At 29.5% G+C, this 18,253-nt stretch overlaps 2 protein-coding genes across 2 annotated transcripts in view; both read right to left on the reverse strand.

Annotated features, from left to right (window-relative positions):
• Positions 1–1,479, reverse strand: part of LOC108771540 (multidrug resistance-associated protein 4) — an 11,975-nt gene extending 10,496 nt beyond the window's left edge. The window contains exons 1-2 of the mRNA XM_018536855.1: positions 1,406–1,479; positions 377–487 (exon numbers count right to left, since the gene is read on the reverse strand). Of these exons, the coding sequence (XP_018392357.1) occupies positions 377–487; positions 1,406–1,479 (185 nt within the window). The remainder of the gene's footprint in view (positions 1–376; positions 488–1,405) is intronic.
• Positions 1,480–3,259: 1,780 nt separating this feature from the next.
• On the reverse strand, positions 3,260–17,755 carry LOC108771545 (multidrug resistance-associated protein 4). The gene is made up of 17 exons (XM_018536860.1): positions 17,315–17,755; positions 16,322–16,432; positions 15,532–15,697; positions 14,724–14,968; positions 13,347–13,461; positions 11,775–11,966; positions 10,159–10,467; positions 9,522–10,058; positions 8,902–9,207; positions 7,914–8,102; positions 7,084–7,573; positions 6,053–6,283; positions 5,630–5,869; positions 4,985–5,247; positions 4,476–4,915; positions 3,990–4,119; positions 3,260–3,883 (listed from the first exon to the last, which is right to left on the reverse strand). Exons 1-17 carry the CDS (start codon positions 17,386–17,388, stop codon positions 3,671–3,673), a joined length of 4,251 nt encoding a protein of 1,416 aa, XP_018392362.1. The 5' UTR covers positions 17,389–17,755; the 3' UTR covers positions 3,260–3,670.
• Positions 17,756–18,253: the final 498 nt, after the last annotated feature.

The following is an 18,253-nucleotide window of genomic DNA, read 5'->3' on the forward strand; positions in this document are numbered from 1 at the left end:
AGAGAGAGAGAGAGAGAGAGAGAGAGAGAGAGAGAGAGAGAGATTCTAGAAAAGTATTAAATTAATAATTTTACTTTCTAATTTTACTTTCTTCATATATTTTGCTGCATGTTTTTAGTTTAAAGAATTTAAAGGATAGATATTTATCTAAGATAAAATAATAGCGATTTAAAATAGAATATAGATATCGAAATTATACAATATGTGCATAAATAATATTAATTGTACTTGTAATTAAAAAAAATTATTAAGATTTGTTTATTATTTCATTATAACGAAAGTGAGAACTTTAAACATTATGAGCGCCATTACTTATAATATATGTATATGCATTCACTTATGAATTTTTGTTAATATTAACACGAGCGATACTCACTTCTCGAGATGATCGGTTAGTTTTTTAGATTCGTCTGTTTTGATTGGTCGATAAATGTCGGATTCTTCCAAATCGCGCTTGAAACCTATCGTAAATAATTCTCGCAACCACCTTTGAAAATAAAAAACGATCTATTTCACAATTTATGATTCACATCAGTTTATGCTTCACATTTTTTTTACAGTACAAAGACTGTCCAAAAAGAACGACTATATTCTTTTATTTTTTACCAATAATGATAATATATGTATAAATCACAAAAAATTCTAGATACATACTTAGGTATATATCTCGCAAATTATGTATCGATTTTTAGCAGTAAATCTTAAGTATGTTGAAATATCTAGAAATAATAATTTTTTCCCTCAACGCTAAAATATATGATTATATGTAATTCAGAAAATTAAAGGCTCTAAGTAGATACTTTACGAACACCTTATATATGTGTATTTTCCATTGTAAATTTATTTTAACGGTGTGCGATCAGAAAAACCATGGTTGTTTATGTAGTCTAAGAAGAAAATTAATCAATCTCTCCTCTTATATTCGAAAATGACAATTTAACACAAGTGCATGTATATATTTATTAATAATAAATAATAATTTAATATGACTCAACTGTATAAAGACACAGTTAATTTTATTAATTACTGCAAATGGTAATTAATATGTAAAGAAAGAAAAGATAAGAGGATGACTCGACGCAAGTTACACATCGTTTTTTTGAGTAGTAGGAAAATTTGCAAAATGCTTTTTCATTTTCTTAAGGTAAAACGTAAAGTGTATTATACATGTAAAATGAAAAATAGCTAACACAATAGGAGCGAAAATATTCTTCATTTCTTTTCTTTTTGGAAAAATATAGTTTTATTTATAGTTCTTTTTTAAAGTAATCTTTTTTCTAAAAAATAAAATTTTTCTGCTTTTTCGAAATCTCTTCTCTTTTGCAAAAATTAAATTTGTTCGCAAGAAACAAAGACTTGCACATTTTGTTCTTTCTTTTATCGAATATATTGAATCTTGACGAACCAGAAGCATAGAACACTGAAGACATTTGCGGTCTCTTTAGGATTTGGCTTCATGTCACTCGTGTTTTTATCCATGTTGTCGCACTACTCACAAAATTTGACACTTCAAGTTAATAGAAAAAAATCAAAAAACGATCAGCATTCTTCCTTTCTTTCTCCTTTCCCTTACTCTTCTCCGTTGTTCACCTTCTTTTGACTACTATTTCTCGATAAACGCTTTCCAATAGTTAATCCTTTACTGAAATCAATAGTTGTGCCGCTACTTTTTATATTGACTTTACACATTACTGGTGACGTATGAGAAACATTTGCGATAACTGTCCTATACATTGTTTATTCAAATACAGCTACGTAATGTTGTTTTTCTTTTCAAGTTACATTTCACGCTATTTTTTATCGTATTTTATTTTTTCTTTCTCCTTTTTCCTATTTGTATAGTAAAAAATTTTACTTGATACTAAACTAATAATGATTTAACAGATAACTATTTTAACAGTAACACCTTTATTTTAAACAACATTAAAATGTTCTAACTTGACGACACACAAGATACAAACTATATAATAGTTATTAACATATTACAACGTAGTAAGTTAAAAAATTTTTGAAGAGACAGATGAATTTTTTGATTATAATTTAATTTAATTTAAAAAGCTATAATTTTATTATATTTAATTGTAAACTATAATTTCATTTGTTATTTCATATATTTGTAAAATCAAATTATGATTGATGTGAGATTTAACTTGGCGTGCCATTTGTTCATATCAAATCATTAGAGTTAAATAAATAACAAAGATAGTGCCACATGAGAGAATTTTTACTTTTTACTTTGATAGAAATTAATTTTGTTATATATATATGTATAATATATAGTCAAGACTAGTATTTGGGTATTAATACGTATTATAGTCACCGACAAGATACTACTATATTAAAGACGCTCGGCCCTATGCTAATTTTTATGACTATCAATAGGGCCCCGAGGAATAATTGAAGAACAATGACATTATCGATAATTAATAAAAATTTGCGATTATTAACATAAATATTTCAATAATAAGAAGAAAAGATTTAACTAAAGTTAACAATTTAACTAAAATGATATTACCGCGGTAGTCGTTTAAGGTTTGCGTTTTGTAAGTCTGAAAAAATTTTCGGCACGCGATTGAGTGAACTACATACGCGGTATATAAAATTTACACATTATAATAAGCATTGTGATCTAGCTTTGACCGTTAATGGCTTTACTTCGTTGCTTCCTTTCTTCTTATTATTGTTTATCAATTATACGGTCGTAAAAAGATTCTTATATATATATTTGTATAATTATAAATATTTCAATAATATATTATTAAATTTGTGACTTTTAAAATATAAATGCTATACAAATAAGTACACATACCTTTAATGTTATAATATCTTATATATTGCCAAAAAATTATAATTTTTCCTCTTCTCATTTCTGTTGACGATCAAACTCGGATGATAAAGTTAAAATTACAGTTTTCCATAAAAAGTGAGTATTATTAAGTATAAAACATGTATACATGTCTACAAAACGAATAAATTATGAAATTAGTACCCCATATTATCAGTTTATTATTTTTAATCATTTAAATTTTAACAGTCACGAACTTTAAATTCATAAGAGTTCGATATTTCGTCGGTGTTACAATAGACTTTTTCAAAGAGAAATAATATTTAAGAGAATTAAAGTTGCCATTATTTGGGTTGAAATAAAAAGATCGTCAAAAAGAATATTTTCGAAGAAGAATTAAAAAACTATTACTTGAGTTAAAAACAATAAAAAGATACGTAACACAACATATCACTTACAATTAGATTTCATTTGAGAAGCACTTAATTCTTAGAGCATTTTTTAATCTTTTTTAAAAAAGTGAGTTTGTACTAATATTATTTATTTTGTAGTAGTGCTTTTATAGTAGTAGTTTCATCGAAGTTGAAGACCCGGGGATCATGTTCTCGATTAATGTTATTCAACAGCACACATTCTCAATGGTGTTTAACACATATTCACAATGCAATTTAAAAATTGTCAGATTTCCGTAATTATCTTTCTCACTGTTCCATGAGTATATATATATGTATTGTTATACTTTAAAATGGCGATATATAAACTATATTGAACCTCAACAGTGAGAACATGATTCCCGCCACCATCAGCCGAATACATATAGTCCTTATAAAAACGACAGGTTTCTTTGGAGTACTTTTTTATGCAAGATTTTCTTGGTAGAAAAAGCTACAAAGCAGACTGTTCTGTAATTGTGATATCGCTCTCATTCCTAGTATTTTGCGCCGATAAGTTTAATTCACGATGATCGTTATTCTTCTCGCAAGCTTTCTTCGCTTGTTCCAAAAGACTTTGCGCCATATGATTGCCCGTCTTCTCTACCATTTGTGAAAAGTAACCGTCCGGTTTGTCGTGCAACAGCTCGTACGGGCAACCAAATTCCTGTTATTATAACAATTCTAATTATCTTTCAAATGCAAATTAAGTCTCCTCCCTGATTACAAGATTTTCATAAAATAAAAATTTAGCTATAAAACGAAAGACCTACCACGATAGATCCATTCTCCATTACAATAATCCGATCGCTATCTATAATTGTATTCAAACGATGTGCTATTGTAATGACGGTGCATTCTTTAAAACTACTTCTTATTGTATCCTGAATTAAGGCATCGGTGCTAGAAATAGAATTACCAATTTAGAGCAAATTTGAAATCGTGCTTTTAAGAGCATCTTACAAAACCTAGACGTTTGTTAGAAATTTGATATCATTATCCAATTTGAAAAGTCTGTCTTTTTTAAAATCTGTTTTTTCTATCATCTTGGATTTATTATACAAAAAAATGTACTCTAATATACTATGGAAGTATACTCAATTATTCACAAAATGAATAGCTTAATTAATAATAGAGGATATTTGAATTATTAATACAATAATTTATTAATGTTCATTAATGATTAAACAATCAAAACTACTTTCCTTCATAAAATGGTATTTAAATAATCTTACTACTAAAAAATTGTCAAGACTTACTGCGAATCAATATTGGCCGTAGCTTCATCGAGAACGAGCAAACAATTGTTTCTTAGGATGGCCCTGGCCAAGCATATTAGTTGCCTCTGGCCGACACTGAAGTTATGACCGCCGAAGAAGATATCGTGGTCCAGCGCGACATCATTCAACTCGACTTGCCGCAGCACCTCCCACAGCTTCATGTCGTCGTACTGATTGAACGGATCCAGATTGTAACGTAAACTCTCGGAAAAAAGCACAGGTTCCTGTGGTATAATAGAGATCTTGCAGCGTAGTTCACTCAGGCCCACCGTGCTTGTGTCTCGATCATCGATCTTGATCTCTCCTTCTAAACCTTCATTGAACAAGCGGAAGAGCGCCGAGATTAAGGAAGACTTGCCGGCGCCTGTTCGTCCAACCACCCCAACTTTCCAGCCAGGCTCGATGGATACGTTTAGATTCTGCAAAACGTGATAACGTGATAAAACACAAAAGATATTTACAGAATGAATATCAGTTTTTTTTTTTACTTTCAAAACTGGTGGATCGTCCTCATGATACTTCATGTTAACGTTCTTTAAGATTAATTGTCCTTGGGATGGCCATGTAGGTGGCGGTGGATTGTTCGATGTAATAGTTTCTTCCTTAGGAAGATTTGTGTATTGAAAAATTCTTTCCACGGAAGTCATCAGCGACATCGTCTCGGTGGACTGTTTTATGCTATATTGCAAGCAACCGATCAGGATCAACGATTGCGATATTGCTAGACCTGCTTGGCTATCAGCTATACTACCTGTGGTATGAAGATCAAAGAAGAAGACTTGAAATACATAGCTCGAAGATCTTTCTCTCTCTCTCCCTCAAGATTATTCAAATAAATTTTTTAAAATATTATATAATCACACGTAGAAATAACGACAAGTATACTAAAGCTTAAATATTAAAAGATTGTTTCTATTAATTCGCTGTAATTTACTGCTTCTCTATTTTCTTTTCATTCATAGTTTATAGCCAGCTAGATTAGCTATCGAATAATGGTCAGTATTTTTTGGACAATTTTTGAACAAGTTCAATCTAATTAATTTTAGCCAGAAAAAGCTATCCAATAGCAATCAGTTTTACTCTAGAATTTTTCTATATAGATAATTAAAAATTGTTAATTTATTATAATTTACCATTTTCATTTATCAGTATTAGAGAGAAGCAAAGACAAGCTAGGAACAGGCATACGACTATATCCGTAAAAACTCCAAAGGCCGACGCGCACGTTAAGAAAAGAAACCACGTGCCGCTGTGACGATCTTGCAACATATCAAATTGTTTTCTCATCATCTGCTCGATTCCGACGCCGCTGCTCCTGATCGTCGGTAATCCGTTCAGCGTGGCGTTCACGTGCGAGAACATAGGGCTTTTCGCTGAAAACCGAAACGCAAATTTGATCACTTCTAGGATTTACAAAATTTAGATTTCAAAAGAAGTAAAAATTTAGAAGTCTGAATTTGCTGATAACATTTAAACAATCCAGAAATTTATACGTCAAAGATTTAATATATATACTACACTTTTTTTCTAATGAAGTTACTCGCTCCAATACTTACTTACGCCTTCTAGACGTTTGACATTCTGAGCGGTCTTTAAATAGAACCTTGTCACGAAAACGAATAAGACGATCACTATCGTTATGAATATCAGCATCCATTGAATGATTATCGCTTCCATGATCATTATACCACACACTACGCAGCACCCCTGAAGTGCCTCCAACATAACTTTAGGTAGCAACTCATCCATGATGCCCATGTCTTTCGAAAATCTGTTTAAAATTCTTCCTGGAACACAAAAAAATCGCTAATTGTCAGCAAGATCTATAAAAGAATTGAAGTCTAGAAATGAAAATTGATACAAATTCAATGATTCATATTTCTGATATAACTAATATAACGAAAAGCGATTATAAATGTCAATCATCACATTTTATTTCTTCATGGATAACAATAATGAATTTTTACATCAATTAAGATAATATTGAACTCAATAAAAATATACTCATTTTCTGCATCCGGATTCAAAGTAAAGTCTTAAATTTTGGTAATTATGCAGATTAAGGTACTTTAGAAAAGAAAATGTGCTACATTCTCGAAGTTAGCACGACATATCTTCATTTTTAATGTTTTTTTAGTATTACAAATGCGGAACTAATGTTTATTTTTATAAGGATCTGTAGAACTATGAAAAGTTCTATTGAAACTGTTGTAATTTTTTTTGACAGAATGTCGTGCTGGTTTCACAGATCCTAATATTCCTTAATCTGCATAATTACCAAAATTTTCATATTTCAACAATTCTTTGTATCTTAAATTTATAGAGGAAACAATTTTTTCCTTGTTAAAATATTTTTTTGTTAAAATTCTTTAAAAGATATATACTTTTACTGCACTTCTAAAAATGTTTCATTCACATAAAAAAATCTAAAAAATTTTCTAAATATACAGAAAATTTAATAAAAGTCCGACAAATTTTTTTATATTATATATAAGAATTTAAAAAAAGAAACTATTACTAATGAATTTTTCCAAATCATTGTCAGAAGTACAGCGTTTACTTATTAAATCTCACAATATTTGCTTACCTGAAGGATTATTGTGGAAGAAAGACATACGCGCTTGCAACAGATTAGAAAACATGGTATTGTGGAGGTTGCGACTTGAGTTCATGCAGACCTTCATGAAAAGAAAGCTACGCAACAGCGTGGTAACGGTGCAGGCAATGATGCAGAATGTATATAGATATATGGCATCCACAGTTCCGAGGAGACCATCCGAGTTCAGCGTAAAGATCGACCCAAGGAAGCTATTATTGTACATGTTCGCGAATTGTTCATCGCTAGTGTTTCCAATACGCCTGACATCCTCCAAGGCAGTCCAGTATGACAGCCAGTAATCATTCCCGGTAGTGGCGATCTGGCTGATGATGAAGAGCAGCAGCAGTATGAATAGCGTGAAGTAGTTGCCGCCATAATGTAGATAATCTTTGTATACTCTGCCAGATATTTGGCCGTGTGCCATTATCTCGGCTTCTGGGCTGTTTTCCATATAATCAGCATCATCAATGTCCGAGTGCTATATGATGGCACGATAACAATCTAATTATTTAAAGGTCCCTCACCATATGAGAGAAATTTGATGAAGTCAGAATTAATAAGAACCGAAGAAAGTAATATTGAGAAGAGTAACTATTATTTAAAAGCTACTTAACTTCCCTCGCAATATTTCTTATATGATGTCTTTCACTTGGCTTTATTAATTATGAATTAAAATATTTTTAATACGAATATGCCGACCAGATCTTTTTTAATTATTTTGTTGTATTATGAGTCTATATTTTTATTAGATAAAATTAACATATAAATAATTTCGGTTTTTATAGTTTTTTATTAAAAATGCGCAATGATAAGCTTACAATGGCGGAACTTGCAGTCGATAGTTTCGAGACTCGTCTCGTTACCGTGATTCTTCTAGACATTTCTGAAGCTCTTCTCATTTCTTCCTGCTTTTCTTGCGCTTCGTGACTTAAATTGTCCATCATCCCAATGAAACTTTTATTTGATTTTACTATTTCATTATAGCTTCCTTGCATCTTCACGAAGCCCTTAAGTAAAAAAAAATTAGGATATTTAATCTAAAGAATATTTAACTGCCTAAAATCTTTTAATTAAATATAATTATAACTTATAAACTTCAAACATTTGAATTTAAAAGTTTATGTATGAATTAAAAAATTTCTTGTTATCTTTTATCAAAAGAACTGTAAACGGTAACGTTTAACTTCATAATTTGTTCGGTTAAAGGATTATTATAATTATCAGATAAACAGATAATTATTATTATCTATTAAGCTCAAAATATATCTTTAAGTCTTTGAAAGATCAAAATTAATATGATTCAGAGGTAATAATCATTAGGCTTAATGATTATTGCCTTTAATTGACACATTCTTCTGGATCTAACTGGGCCAATACCAAAGATTTAAAAAAAATTCTTCAGTCACAGATGATAATCTTTTAACAGTTGCAAGAACTACTTTTTTATTAAATGTAAACAACATTTTAGAATACTTTTTCACAAGAGCAATAACAACGTAATAATATTATTTAACAACTAGTTTGTATACGCTGTTGTTTATCTTTAAGCATGCGTATCTTGAAGCGACAGCAATTTACCAGCAGTGTATTTGAACTATTTGTTAAACAAGTTAAAGTGAGTTTTTGCGATTACGCTGGGAATAATGTTCCAATGTTGAAACCAAAAGATATGTCAATTCTAAATGTTTAATTATATTAATATAATTTTACATGAACACGTCATTTTGGCTCATAGCTCCCTTTCCCATTTCATTAAAAATTTTTCAATTTAATAAAGATGGTTAAAGAATATTCTATATGACTCACTCGATCCAGCACGACAATGTGATCAGCTCGTTTGAGAAATTGTAATTGATGGGTAACGAGTATTCTCGTCTTGCCATGAAGATACTCGGTGATGCACTTTCCGTAGAGATGTTTGGCAACGTGAGTATCCACAGCGCTCAAGGGATCGTCAAATAAATAGAGATCCGCCTGTCTGTAAACCGCTCTCGCGAGATTGATTCGGGCTCTTTGACCTCCGGACAGGGATACACCTCTATCACCGACCAATGTCATGTCTCCCTGCGGAAACTGCTGGAAATCTTTCGTCAAAGCGCACACATTTGCCACCTAAAACATTTGCAAATGTCGATCAAAAAATGAAATTAGGAAATGCTAAAAATTTCGAAATTAGCAAATATTAGACATTTTTTTTTATCTAAATGGAATTATATAGAGTTTAAAGATTCAGCAAAATATATAACACTTGCTTAGATTCTTCTTTTATTTCATAATTTAAAACGTAATTTATGTTTAATGTGATTGATTGCGGAAGAATATGAGAATTGCTACATGTTACATTCAGAAATTGATATTAATATGCAATAGAAATACATAAACACTGTACAGTATCTGCAACAATTATTGCTTTGGACCATAGCTACCTGTATGTATCTGGTCTTATCATAGGGCTGGCCAAACAATATGTTATCCCTCACTGTACCCCCAAAGAGCCAGGGTTCTTGACTAGCATAGGAGATGCGCAGATTCGGATTACTCGTGAAGTAACCGTTAGACACATTGCCCTGAAAATTATTCTTCGAAGGGCCCTGGGTGAGGATTACTGACCCCGCACCAGGATTCAGTTCTTTCAGCAGCAGATGTAACACTGACGATTTGCCGGAACCTACGGCGCCAACCATAGCGCATAACTGACCTGGTTTGATGGTTAAGCTAATGTTGCACAAAGTCGGCGGCAATTGGCCACTAATCCAATTGGCGGAAACACGCTGTAGCTTCACGTGGACCGCAAGATCAGATAATCCTTGAGGTTCCGAAAGACCGATACTCCCATTTCTTGAGATGTACCTATCTATTTGATTCTCTGCATTATTCTCTTCGTTTGATTTCGGAGATTTACACTGCAACTGTGTTGTCTTCTCCGAGCATCCCATGTTTACTTCGTCCATCAATAGAAAGTCCTGTAAAAATTAAGCTCACTTTAGTTAGCAATTACATGACAATAGACATGAGAAAAATTATGGATTTAAGAATTTATCACTAATTTGAAAACAATTATACCTCTAATCGATTCAGAGACACCATCGATTCGCCCAGCATTATCAGCGCGTGCGGAAAGTACAACGCGGCAGTGAGTTGAAGCATGTTGAAGTACGTCGACATTTCGTAGGTCACGTCAGCAGTCAGATCATTCCCCATTAGAACAAACGTTATCAAAGCAAAATAGAGCGTTAATCGTTCTGTAAAAACTATAATAGCCAAGTATGTTGCGCGCACGTAAGACGAAAATTTAATCTTCTGAATTTCTAGCTCTCTGGTCACCGAAACAATCTTGCTGAATGGTTTCTCCCAGGCATACATCTTTACTACCTGAAATGAGAGTTATAATCTTGTAAAATTGTTTCATAAAATTTTATTGTAAAATTTAATTGACACTTGAATGTTTGTGTTTACTCATCTAAACGTCTTTTAAAAATAAAGCATAAAGAAAATAGAGTAAAGTCTCGTATCAAATTATCGAGATTTTTGAAGAAGTTATTCTATTTCGAAATTTGTCAATTTTTCTGAATGGAAAAGGTAACGTTTTAATTTTTTTTAATAGTGTATTAGTAAAGAATACCAAAAATTTACTTATTATAATGTACGAGGTTAATTCCATTTCTTAACATTTGGGTAGTATGTGTTTTATGCCGCAACATATAAAACATAAAGGTTGGAAATTATTTAAATTTGTACAGTTTTTTAAAATATAATAAAAGTTTTATTTTCTCGAAATCTATAATATATAAAGATGAAATTATTTTAATTTATATTTTTTTCATTAATTAAAACTGTGTGTATAAAAATTATCATTTAAATGTTGAAAAATAGAAATCTTTTAACACAATGTAATATTTATCATAATACTATAAGAAAAAAACAACTTGATTGATTATCGGACAATTCAATTAATTAAACAATTATTACTTTTGTGAATTATATAGTTATTTGATCTTGAAATATATATTGGCTGTGTGCAATAAAAAAAGCCGTTTTGCAACTGTTGAAAGATTATCGTCTGCAACTAAGATATTTTTTTTATGATATATATCTAATTATTCAATATTGTAATACCCAGTTAGATACAGAATAATGTATTAATTAAAAGCAATAATTATTAAACACTTAATAATTGTCGTAATTAGATTCAAATATCTAAAAGTATATTATCAAATATATAAAAATATAGTTTGAGCACAAATAATCGTAATTGTCTGATAATTATGCTTTAACTCTTTAAAAGTTTGAGCTAACAATTATATAATTGTTTGAGTTAGACGTTATATTTTTAACAACGCCTGTAGCAGACAAGTTAAATTGTAAACGATTAAATAGTTATTGATTAAGTTATTAGGCTTTTAAATATTATTGTTACAAAATTATAATTTGTTGAAATAAACGTCTAGTGTGAGGTCTAGTGACCCTCTAGTCTATTATCATTATTCTCTACATTTGATATTATTAAAGTTATTTTTCGATTACAGTCATACAGCAACTGCTAACAAAAAAACGCTTATTCAAAACAATTCATAATTAACGTTTATTTAAAACACATTAAAATAAACATTTTAAACCATTTGTTCTTTTATTTAAAAATAAATTATAACTATATAATTACATATCCCGTAAATATATACCTGTATCCCAGCTACAAGTTCACTCAGTAACTGTACTCTTCGGTCAGTCAGTGGCGCAATCAGGGCTCTGATTCTGCGGCTCAGCACGCTGAAGGTTCCTTGTACTGCTAGAGCGATAATTAATAGCGATCCAATGCCAACAAGAACCGAAATACCGATCTTTCGCCACATTATTGTTCCTATGATTATGATCTGTGAAAAAACCCGACCAACAGTTAGTTTGTGAAAAGCAACATCCAAATCAGAAAACAGGAAAATATCCTAGTCTTTACAATCTAGACGACTAATTCGAAATTGTAAAATACAAATGTATGGATTTTCTATATAAGTCAAACTAATTAATAACTATAAATATATCAACAATCTATAAAAGAGATTAATTATATAATACTAATAAGTAATAGAGATTTATAATTATCTGCATCCTTACTAATCTGCTAACAGTCCATCAATACACATAATCTGACAATAAAGTTTCCGAACTATGGCAATAAAAAAATACAAACGCCTCAGATAACAAAATGTTATATTGATCTTTCAGAGTACAATCCCCATTAATATACATATATATATATATCTTTGTCATTTATTATCATATATTAATCACATGTCTTGATTCGAAGCTTTAAAACTTTGTTTAAAGTCGTGATTGGAATATTATTCAGAGCATTTGTCACATTCCTCTTAATGTCCTTGATGTCTTGAAAATATTTATCTTTCGTCATATGTTTTTGAACTTTAAGAACAGCATAAAGCGTAAAAAAGTCGGATTCAGCTAATACTCAGACAGCAAAGTCTAAAATCACGACATAAAACGTCTTAAAGACGATTTCATATTTTTAACTTTAGACATTTAAAAAAAAATGTCATTAATATATATATAATATTTAAAATATTTTATATACATGTACTATTCATTTTTGAACATGTGTGTTATCTGGATGAAGATAAATGGGCTAATATCAACAATTCCTTTCTTGATAAAAAAAACTACTTCACAATCAAATTTCTTTGTGCATTCTTGACCGAGAAAATTGTATGACCTTGTGTTTGTTCAGATCAGTTATATACGTTTTATTGCAGAATCTGGCTTTTTCGACTTTTATGATATTTCCATAGCTCAAAAACATGATGAAAGATAAATATCTTCAAAAAATATCAATGGTAAAAATCTTTAAATTTATTGTATTGTACCATAATTACTATATTTTCAGGGTAAATTTTAAGAAATCCTTTTCTCCGTGTACATTGGCATTCTGTCGCAATCTGACATAACATCTGATATAACAGATTTCATTGAAATAATCATTTTACTGATAAAAATAATCAATAAATGCTTTGCAACTGTTCAAACAGAGTTAAGGCCATAGTATATTGAAAAACTTAAGATGTAAATCGACCAATCACAAGCAGAGATCATAATGTGTGCAGTAACGAATACATATTGATTTCCTTACTGCTTAAGTCTTACGTCGTAAGTTTCTTACATATGTGCCATGACCTTAATGATCTGACATTAACTTAAGCAATTCTACTTGAAAAAAGTAATGAAGATGATTAATAATTTCAGACCTGGAAAGGCATGATCCATATGTAATTTAGGAAAGCCGTTAATTGGTCGAAGCGATTAACATCATTGCTGAGAAGATTCATGATCTGTCCGGTACCGGTTTGGTTCATAGATGCTCTATTCAATCGTAATAACTGCAACAGTTTTAATAAATAATTACACAAAGTCTACTTTTATATAATTAGAAAAAACTGTGTTTGTAATATACAAAAGATATATTAAAAAACTGTATTCTCTTTCATTTTAATACATTTTTTTTAATGAATTCCGTTTTTTTAAACTTTAACTTGTTTTACGTAATATCATAAAATAATACAAGGATTTGTATTATTTAAAAAATTGTATTGATACAAAAATTTAATCAATATAAATTTTTAAAAAATTTATTTTTAAGACACAATAGAAAAGAAATATTTTAAACTACGAAAGTTCTACTTGTGTTATTGCAACATGTAAAAATTGTTGTTTTCCATTTAACTGGGTTTTGCTCTCTATTTACGTAATAATAGTTTGCTATATTTCGACAGAGATAAGTACCGGAAGACATGTGTCATTCCGTGATGCATATTCGCAGGGTACCAGCAAACGTACTATCGGTTGGAGTCGAAGGACATGCATAATGAAGAAGATATCTGGCTTGTACAATAAATCACCACGTATTCATTTGTCATATCTTTATCTATAATAATACAAAAAATACGTGTATTATAAAAATGATGTTTCAAAGTCACTCTACGAAAATTAAAATTTAAAAAATTTTAGATCAAAGCCGATCTTCAAAGGCTGAAAATAGGAAATAATTATTATACTAATGAATAATTGGCGAATGTTTTAACGTATACAATTACACATTCACAGAAAAACAGAGTTATTACTGAACATAATCAATTCATAGATCAATCATAATGATTAAACGTGTGAAATGTATGTCAGAAATTTAGCTCTGAATGCTCTGAGCGATTATAGAAATAAAAGAAAATCCATTTATAGTGACCTGTGATTTTACATTTTGAACGTGTTAAATTCCACATTTTTCCACAAGAAACTCGAGAATGGTAGATAACAAGTGTATGCAAATGACTGACAATGAAAGACAATAAATGTGCGAGATAACGAATTCAATACGACTAGTCACTTCTTTAAACACCAAAAGAGCTAATTTAAATCGATTTTTTTATATTTAATAAATTTTCTTGCCAGACAAAATTTCAAGATTGCAACATTAAAAAATCTCGCGTGTTGATCTAATTTCGTAAAATTATTGCACAATTATCACTTAATTAATTAAAGTAAGCACAGTTCAGTCTTTCTACATATAGAAAAAAACAGTTCTTTTCTCTTTTTAGGAAGAATTTTGATTAACACATAGAGAGATATGCAAATTAATCCGCAACATTACCTTACGATAGAGGAGGGAGCTGCAGGAGACGCGAATCCTCATACCGATGTGCAACGATTGCAGTATCGTATGGTGCATCATCATAACGGAGATAAAACTGCAGATGACCATCAAAACGATGTAGATCAGCACCTCACTTTTTTCTATCTTCAAGTTGGAATTATTGGAAAAGTAGTTAATGATCCAACCTTGAATGATCGGTACTGCTACGCGTACTACACTGCACTAAAAATAGAAAAGTTGAAATTTATAGCATTTTTCATTGGGGAAAAAAACTAGTGTAACACTGGTGCAATTGACTGAAAATTGGTTTATATATTTTTAGTGTTAATAAATAATTTAATCCTTTTAACATTTTGAAGTTATCATGTTAATAAGGATTACGTAATTAAAAGAGTTAAATTATTTATTAATATATATAAATATGTAAATTGATTTGCATTCAATGTACTAGTATTGTATTAGTTTTCCCAATGGAAATTAATTTTAAACTTTTAAAATTAATAGCGCTTTAGAAATAACTTCATAACTTTGAAGTTAATAAATCTAAGAAGAAAGAGAGATATTTTAGATTTATTTACTTAAATCAATTAATTTGCTTCTTCATTGTTAACTAATCTCACGAAAGATTAACATCTAACGCAACAAATTGTTCAATTGTTTTTTTTTCTTCGTGGGAATAATTTTAATGTTTCTTTTTATCATAAAATAAACACGATTAAACTATAATTGTAAGAATCACAAATGTTAATATATGTGGTACTTTTTTTATAAATGTATCGATATACTTGGATAAATACGCAGATTCCAATTATCAAATATGGAATCCAAAAAGTTTTAACGATCGCCTTGTACAATTTCGGACGAGCATTCTTTTTTAACGGCACTTTCTGCCCGTCTTTGCCTACGGTATATTCCAGGTTCCTCAGTTTATCTAGCTCGCAATTCCAATATCTGAAAAAAATGCGCTAGGATTCTATAAAGACGACGAAATTGATTTATAGTTAAATTTTATTAACACTAAATTACTTTTTCCGTATTTAACTGCATTTTTACTTTAAAGGGTTATAAATATTTATTGTAAAATAATGACGCCGCAAGATAGAATAATTATCAAAATTATATTATAAATAATGGGTGGTTTCCAGCAAAATACAGATGACGTAGCATAACACATTGAAGCGTTTTATCTTTGTTTAATATTGGCTAACAAGAATGCAATAATTCACTGTGTTACTAACAATGAGTCATCTATGTTTCTTACTTAAAAGCATCCAATATAAATGCATAAAATGTCATATCATTTAATCTTTGCGAAATGCAGAATTTGCTCACACAATAATAAAAACAAAATCTAATTATATATACATATTCCACAAATTAACTTTATTTTAATAAGGTATTTAAATAATGACATTTTGCACACTATTCTATTCAGAATTTAATATTCTATACAGAATATTAAAATTCATTTAATTATTTCATGTAAAGTCAAAGAGAAAACTATAATTTTTACGAGCATCATAATGTGTGTTTATTAATATATATTCATTTGTTACCATCGCAAGTAATACTCACTTTTCAAGATGATCGGTTACTTTTTGGGATTCGTCTTCCTTGATTGGTCGATAAATGTCAGATTCCTCTAAATCACGCTTAGATCCTGTCACAAATAATTCTCGCATCCACCTGTGCGCATCGAAAACAATCTGTATGCTTTCGGTATATACTTCATTATTATATTACAGTAAGAAAAACTATTCTAAAATATGATTCCTTTTTCTTTTTAGCAATAACGATAAATATATATATATATATATATATATATATATATATATACACATACACAAAACACAAAAAATCGAAGACTGAATATGTATTCAAGTATATTATAACAAATAATAGCTGATATTTATTATTAAATATCACAAGAGCAAAGCTAATTAAGCAAATGCTTGAATTAGACAATATTTTGTTATTTTTATCTTCCATGTGTGTCAAAATGTAAATCCATTTCTGTGATCAAATTGCTTAGTTTTATAGTAAACAGTGTCGTTATCGTACACACTTAATCTTAATAAACTAAATTTAATACAATTTGCATTAGTTAAACTGTTTACTGTACTTTATTTTAGCTAAATTAATTATGCAGCAGGTGATCTAAATGATTAAAAATAAAACAAATTAGGTAGAATTTAACACTTCTAATTTAACGGAGAAGAAAAAATGATAAAGGTATAACTAACAATAAACATAAAATATTCTATGTCGATCTTTTGAATAACAGGTAAAAATTTGCAGTGTTTTATTTCTTTAAAATATAAAACGTAAAATATAAATTATAAGATTAGAAATAATTAATGTAACACAAGCGGAAATACTCTATTTAAAAAGAAAATTTTATCTTAAAAAATTAAGATATTTTCTTTCTCGAAAAACACAAGAAAGTTTTTTTCTAAGAAAGTAAAAATTGTTATAAGTCTTTTTTTTCTAAAAACTAAATTTTTTTGTAAAAAGCAAAAGATATTTTTTTATTCTTTTTCTTTTTTTTAATTAAGAATTTTGACAAACCAGAAAAATAGAATACTGAAGACATTTGCGGTCTCTTTGGGATTTGGCTTCATGTTGCTCGTGTCCTTATCCATATTGTTGCACTGTTTCACAAAATCTGCGACGCTTCGAGTTAACAAGAAAAAATGAAAACAATCAGCATTTTTGTTTCCTTCTTTTTCTCTTTTCTCTCTCTCTCTCTCTCTCTCTCTCTCTCTCTCTTGTCTGTTTTTTCTCCTTCTCTTACCTGCCGTTTCTTCAGACACGCTTTTCAATAGTTAATTCTTTACTGGAACCTGTAACTGTGTTGCTGCTTTTCATATCGGCTTTAGGTATTACTGATAATGATATACGAGAAACATTAGTGATAACTGTCCCATACGTTGTACAACTACATGCATTTCTTGTTTCTTTTCTCACTTACTGCATTTCACGTATCTCAATTAATCAACATAATGCATTTCGTCTTTCTCTTTTCTTCTTTTCTTTCATTTTATAGTAAAATTTTATTAAATTATAAAATTATTTTATAATTAAGTTAAATGTTACTAAATTTAGCTATTTAGTAATTGTTTAGATAGTTATTAGATAAATAACTATTTTTAATAATATTTTAAACAATATATAAAAAGTCTAAATGGATATTGCACACAAGACAGTTAAACAAACGAACTATTATGAATGACTCATCTTGTAATAAAAGTTTTAAAAATGTTCTTAGCAAATGTGAATTCTTTAATTCAATTTAATAAAATAATTTTATTAGTTGTTTTATATAATCCTTTTTACGAAAGTTTGATGCTTCTAGGTTTTATTGTTAACTAAGTATATACGAACACACCTATTGTCTTTCAGTTTCTCACAAATTCAGAACAATAATTCGTATTGCACACTTTTATACTTAACTCAACTACGTCACCGTCATTTTATTACAAACGTAATTTTTATTTCTGTATTAAT

This window comes from Cyphomyrmex costatus, unplaced genomic scaffold (assembly GCF_001594065.2).
Source record: "Cyphomyrmex costatus isolate MS0001 unplaced genomic scaffold, Ccosl1.0 scaffold160, whole genome shotgun sequence".
NCBI classification, from domain to species: domain Eukaryota; kingdom Metazoa; phylum Arthropoda; class Insecta; order Hymenoptera; family Formicidae; genus Cyphomyrmex; species Cyphomyrmex costatus.